The 6,946-nt window shown below is 46.1% G+C and overlaps 1 protein-coding gene across 4 annotated transcripts in view; it reads right to left on the reverse strand.

Annotated features, from left to right (window-relative positions):
* The window catches only part of FCHSD2 (FCH and double SH3 domains 2), a 342,693-nt gene that overhangs the window by 156,801 nt on the left and 178,946 nt on the right, over window positions 1-6,946 (reverse strand). For all 4 annotated transcript variants that reach the window (XM_077451465.1, XM_077451462.1, XM_077451463.1 and 1 more), the window contains exon 5: window positions 5,299-5,443. In XM_077451465.1, coding sequence (XP_077307591.1) covers window positions 5,299-5,443 — 145 coding nt within the window. The remainder of the gene's footprint in view (window positions 1-5,298; window positions 5,444-6,946) is intronic.

A 6,946-nucleotide genomic window follows, 5' to 3' on the forward strand; every position in this document is an offset into this window, starting at 1 on the left:
GCTCTCACTACACCCAGAGAATGTAGTGACTTTTCTACTGTAGAACAGGGATCTGGAAAAAATTAAGGCAGAACAATATCCTGGTTTAGATGAAAACCTGAAACCACCTTTGGTAGAAAGCTGGGATGAGGATGCAATACTACTTTATCCTTGTGCATGATTAAATATGGCTCTTTACAAGAAAGACCCGCCAATTCTGATACCCTTCTTGCCAGGGCCATCTTTAATATTGATTGGACCCTGGGTAAAACTTTGCTTGGGGCCCCCCCATGCAGTTTTGTTCTCCGCCTGCACCGAGACATACAATAAATAGCAGCTAGTCTCAAAATCAGTTTACTGAATCAGATCCGGCAGCTATTGCGATTGGTTGTCAGATGTTACAGTGTACTATTACCGCACACTGACTGGTTGCTAGAGGTTACAGAAAACATTATGGCTCACTGATTAGTTGCTAGAGCTTACAGCACATGATTTCTGCTTGTTGATTGGTTGCTAGAGATTACTATGGATATGACCTCAGGGGGGCATGATATACATATCAATGCCACCGGTCGCCCCTATTTACATATGAATGCCTGTAATTTACATGTAAACACAGGGTTTGCAGGTGAGTCATCTTTGCACAACAATAGGACAGAGCTGGGCAGCATTAGTAGCAGCACTTCACACTGAGATATTGGGACACAGCACAGGACTAAAACCTCAAGGGACGATGGAATTTAAATCAGGATAGTTGGCAAGTATGAGGCAGCTGCTTTGGGCCCCACAACAATGACAGGGCCCAGGGCAGCTGTACCTTTTGCCCTGCCTTAAAAATGGCCCTGCTTCTTGCAGAAGAAATGGCTACCAGAAAAATTTGCTTCCTTGTCAAAAGGACCAAGGAGTATGTCGTATCGGCTCAAAAGGCTGTTTCTGTAATGCAGACAGAACTAAATTCAAGTCCCAGGGGTGCTCTAACCGGTGGATTAAGGCGCATTACCCCCTTTATAAAGCTTCAGACCAAAGAATGTGAAGCAAGCGGACGTTGAAATATTACCGACAAGGCAGAGACCTGGCCCTTGATAGTACTCAAGGCCAGCTTCATCTCTAACCCCATTTGCAGAAAAGCAAGGATTCTCCCTATGACATACTTTTTGGGATGCCAACCCCTAGATTCACACCAGGAGACATATGCCTTCCAGGCTTTATAATAAATGACTCTGGAAGCTGGCTTCCTTGCATTAATCAAGGTAGAAATGACTGGGCCTGAAAGCCCACGACTCTTCAGAACGTGGGATTCAATAGCCAAACTGTTAAATTTAGCATTTCTAAGGTAGGATGGAACACTGGTCCCTGCGATAGCAGGTCTGGACGTGATGGTAGGGTCCATGGGGGCCCTACCTCCAGCTTCACTATTTCTGCATACCAAGATCTTCTGGGCCATGCTGGGGCCACTAGAAGCACCGACTTCTTTTCCTGCATGATCCTGCGAAGTCATCGAGGTAGCAGCAGAATAGGAGGGAATGCATAAATCAGTGAGAACTTATGCCAAAAGAAGTCACCAACGCATCTGTCCCGCATGCAAGTGGATCCCTTGTTCTTGACACAAAGTTGTCGATCTTGTTGCTGAACCTGGACGCAAACAAATCTACATCCGGGATCCCCCATCTTTGGTATATTGCCAGGAAGATGATGTCGGGGTGAAGAGACCATTCTCCTGGAAACAATTGCTGGCGACTTAAGTAGTCCACCTGCCAGTTCTCTACCCCCAGAATGAAGCTTGCCAATATGCATGGCACATGTTTTTCTGCCCAGATTAGGATCTGGTTTACCTCTCCCTGGGCTGCACGACTCCTGGTGCCCCCTAGGTGATTGATATAAGCCACTGCTGTGACATTGTCGGATTCGATCCTGACAGGACAACCCTGCAACCTGAATGTCCAGGCCTTTAGGGCTAGGTACGCCGCACAAATCTCTAGAATGTTGATGGGTAAAGGTCCTCTCGGTTTTGGACCATCTCCCTTGGACAATCGTCTCTCCCAGAACTGCTCCCCAACCCGAAAGGCTGGCATCTGTTGTTACCACCTTCCAGGTAACTGGTAAAAAAGATTTCCCTTTCTGCAGATTCTCGGGTAGCAAACACCAACTGAGGCTCTGACGTACTATTGGTGACAAGTGCATCGGAAAATCTAGCGCCTGGACTTTCTTGTTCCAGGCAGACAGGATACTGTTTTGCAGCAGTCTGGAATGAAGCTGAGCATAGGGAACCGCTTCCAAAGAATCCACCATCTTTCCCAACAACCTCATACAAAGGCAAATAGAAGAACCCTTCTTTTCCCTGACTACCTGAACCAGCTCCTTTATGGCACTGATTTTTGCCTGGGGTAGAAACACCATCTTCTGGGTTGTATCTATGACCAGACCCAAGTACTCTAGTCTTCTTACTGGTTTTAAAGAAGACTTCTCTAAGTTGAGGATTACAATGCTTTTTGGGTCAATAAAATAAATATTTTTTTATCTAACATGGTCTCTCATTGCTGCTTAAAAACCCCAAGGGGAATTTATTGTATTTTTTGTATAAGTTGAGGACCCAACCTAGGTATTCCAGGTAGTTGACTGTGGTGACCAAGCTTTGGTCTAAGCGGGCTATCGACAGGTCTATTAAGAGAAGGTCGTCCAGTTACGCTATAACCATTATACCCTGGGCCCTTAATCTGGCAAGAGGAGGAGCCAGGACTTTTGTGAACACCCGAGGTGCAGTAGCTAGACCGAAAAGGCAGATCTACAAACTGAAAATTATGTTTATCCACATCGAAACGCAGATATTTCTGATGAGCAGGGAAAATAGGTACTAGCAGGTATGCCTTCTTGCTGTCTATTGATGCCTGATCGGATTGATTCCATGTGAAAAGATCGAATTTTTAAGAACCTTTAGGAAGGATCTTTGAGATCTAGAATGGGTCTGACATCTCCATTTGGCTTTGGCACCGTGAAAAGGTTGGAATAAAACCCCAATCCCTGCTCTTGCATGGGAACTACCACGACTACCACGATTACTTTTTGTGAAAAAAGTCTCTCCAATGCTTAAAAGAAAGACTTCTTGTTCTCTGGGTCTTTGGAAACATCTTATCTGAGGAAACGACGAGACAGGAATTCTCGTAACTCTAGTTTGTAACCTAGAGTTATTGTGGAGACCACCCATCTGTCCTGAAAATCCTCCTGCCAGACCCTTGGAGAACTGTAGCAGTCTTCCCCCCACTCAAACGAGTGGGGGCGCCCCTTTATAAAGAGGCTTTAGCGTTCTGTCTTGTAGATTTTCTCCCCCAGGGGTTGACTCTGAGTTTTACCCCTCGAGTCTGACGGTGGAGGCCATTGCAACTGCCTGGACGCTGATGCCCGTCACTGGCACTGGCGAAAGAGCTAGTTTAAATGTGGGACGTTTACTCCTTTTCTTAACTGGCAAAAGGGTACTTTTCTCACTTGAGATTTTTTGGATAGAATTGTCCAAATCCTCCCCAAACAGCCTTGCACCATGGAAGGGAAAACCAGCCAGGAGTTTTTTTACATGGCGTTTCGCCTGACCAGTTTTTTAACCATAGTTTTTTAACCAACCCAAGCGTAAGGCGAGAGGTCTAGAGGATAGGCCTTAGCAGGTTGGCTTTCTGTTTAGGGAAAACCTTGAGCACCTGCTTCAAGTGGTCTCTCAAGGATTGACATACCCCAATTGCCGCCACTGCAGATAAAGCTACTGAACCTGCCAAGGAAAATTTTTTTTTTTTTTTAACAGGAATTCCAATTTTTTATCAGTTGGATCCCTAAGCATTTCAGCGTTGTCAACAGGACAAGTCAGACGTTTATTCACAGAGTATATAGCGGCGTCAATTGCTGGTCTTCCACTTTGTAAAGATGCGATTAAGGCCATTACTCTTTCGTCTAATCCACTTATGGTTGAGGAAAAAAACCTCCTGAGTAATATATACAGGGGCTGAAATGCCAGAAGCAGTTGCAGCCCCTGACCCCGGCGGCTCACTCTGACCAGCCCCCCTAGGTCCTTCAGGGGGAGATGGTGGTGCAGAGGGGGGTCCTCAGAGCCTGAGGGAGATCCCGTTGAGCCCCAATTTTCGGGGTATCTGTACCTCCCCTTCTGTCCATAGTGCCAAGCACAAATGCAGAGGTACTAGCAGCAATGTATCCACTGTTGCGCAAAATAGTCCAGCAACTGCCGCTGCTTTCAAGGCTCAGTCTGATGCTAAGTAAATGTTTGTCTGGGAATGCCTGTGTCACCCACACTCACATGCCCCGTTTGCTCTGTGTCCCTCCCTGAGCTGTGTGTACCTGCAAAACAGTGCACTCTATAGCTTTGTATAGCCCACGTTGTTGGTGTTAAACCACGCCAACATCACGCTAAAGCTCCGCCCCCTCCTGCGACCATCCCTCCTGCCCCCTCTTCTCCATCCACCGTAATGGCAGCGGCGGGAGGCGGTGCGGCATACTGCCGACTTCCTTGTGGAGTCATGAAGGAAGCTGTGGGGGATGTTCCAGACAAGAAAAAAAAAACCCTTCCCACATCCTACCTGGAGCATGGGCTCGGAGGAGCTTACAGCTTGGACACAGGGACAAGGATGACAAGCATAGAATCAGTAACGTGCTCTTGACAGCCCCCCAGTGGCGAATTTAGGCATAGCAAATATTTACTTAAAGGAGAAAACTCACAAGAATTAGAACAATTCCTTAGGAATCTCCCTTACCTTATCCAGCTGCAGGGTTCTGTGGTAACATACCCGATCTTCACCTCTCACGGTGGGCTCCGTTTAGAAAAATCTGGGGCCCCCTTTTTATCGGTGGTATCCGCAGCTCAGGGCCTGTAAAGCACCCCACCAGGAATATGACTGAAAAAAAACAAATACTTGATCCCGAGGTCCAGCGCTCTAAAAAGAGAAGCGTTACAGGTAAAACCTTGTTTCTTCAGACACGAGGCCCGGGTACCATTAAATTCGGCCTAAAAAGCCACTTTAAAAAGGATCTGGTTGCATGGCTTGCCCCAGTAAGGAATATTCCAGCGGAGATCAGCACACCACATCTTTACTCGTGACCAACACCTAAGACACCGTCGAAAAAAACGGAGGTACTCCCAGTAAGGGAGGGGGTTATATAGGGGGCTAAACTTCCTGTCTAGGTTGTACCTAGTGGTGCCTATATAACCCATCAGTAAATACTGTGGCTCTGTGTCCCGTGATGTACGGAAAAGAAAGTAGGTTTTAATTAGGAGTTTAATGAGACCCTAAAAACCAAGAGAAAAGACCAAGCGGAAGATCGTACCCTTTTTAGCTGCTGCTCCTTGTACAGCTTCACAGTGCGGGCCGGCTCGGAGATCAGGTTCTTGTAGTTCTCGCAGATGTTAATCCGGGACTGTGCCACCTGCATTGTGCCTTCTAAGAACGATTTCCATACCGTGTATATGTTCCTGCGGATAAAAATAAAAACAGTGATGTAAGGATCAGTTAGAAAAAAAACAGTGCACAGCGAGGGGTGGGGGGTGGATTAATCAGGAGATCAACAGTCCCCTTTAAAGCTCAAAGCACGCGATACACGTCATCAGACCTCTTGCATCATGTCTCCAGATGCTGTCATTACAGGTCTATGATTGTAATGTTGTCCTTCAAAATGAGTTGTATAAGATGCTTGGCAGCCTGAAGATACAGTGCCTTGAAAAAGTATTCATACCCCTTGAAATCAATCAATAGAATGGCCCAGTCAAAGTCCAGACCTAAATCCAATTGAGAATCTGTGACAAGACTTGAAAATTGCTGTTCACAGACGCTCTCCATCCAATCTGACAGAGCTTGAGCTATTTTGCAAAGAAGAATGGAAAAAAATGTCACTCTCTAGATGTGCAAAGCTGGTAGAGACATCCCCAAAAAGATTTGCAGCTGTAATTTCAGTGAAAGGAGGTTCTACACAGTATTGACTCAGGGGGCTGAATAGATATGCACGCTACACTTTTCACATATTTGTAAAAAAAAAAAAAAAAAAAAAATCGGAAAACCATTTATCATTTTCCTTCCACTTCAGAATTACGTGCCATTTTGTGTTGGTCTATCACATAAAATCCCAATAAAATAAAAAAAACAACAATGACATTTTTGGTTGTAACATGACAAAATGTGGAAAATTACAAGGGGTATGAATACTTTTCAAGGCACTGTATCTAAGCAGATTGCCTTATGTCCCAAAGTCAGCAAAGCTCCAAAAGGCGAGTATTTTTTATTCCCCCCCTGCTTTACGGTGCTGCCAGGGCCAAAAGTTAGGAGAAGCAGCTCAGTGATGAACTCATCCATGTCACTCCTATCAGCATGCTTCTACCATCTGAACTGGTTAGCTCCTTGTACTGCTTCTTTCTTTCATACTCCAGCCTTGCTGTACAGGAACTGTAAGGTGGTGACATCAGGTCAAATTATGGTACTTACACTGCTTACATTTAAAAAATACATTAACATTTAGACCCCTTTCACACCACACCGCCCATAGCGTGGGCGGTAAAACGCTGCTGTTTTTAGCGGCGTTTTACCGCCGGATCTGCGGCGCATTTCAGCCGCTAGCGGGGGTGCTTTTACTCCCCACTAGTGGCCGAGAAAGGGTTAAAACAGTCGGCAATACGCCGCAATAGCGGCGTTTTGCCGGCGGTATTACAGCGTTGCCCCATTGAGTTCAATAGGAAGCAGCGGTGGAGGAGCGGTAAACATACCGCTCCTTCACCGGTCCAAAGAAGTTGCTGGCAGGACTTTTCGCTGACGTCCTGCCAGCGCACCGCTGTAGTGTAAAAGCCCTCGGGCTTTCACACTACAGACAATGGTGCAGCTTTTTTAGGGCGGATTGCAGGCGCTATTTCTAACGCTATCACGCTTGCAAAACGCCCTGGTGTGAAAGGGGTCTAAAGGATATATTAATAAATACAGTGCTGCTTTTT

This window comes from Lithobates pipiens, unplaced genomic scaffold, assembly GCF_037356315.1.
Source record: "Lithobates pipiens isolate NorthernLeopardFrog02 unplaced genomic scaffold, aLitPip1_a1.2 Scaffold_23, whole genome shotgun sequence".
Taxonomy (NCBI): domain Eukaryota; kingdom Metazoa; phylum Chordata; class Amphibia; order Anura; family Ranidae; genus Lithobates; species Lithobates pipiens.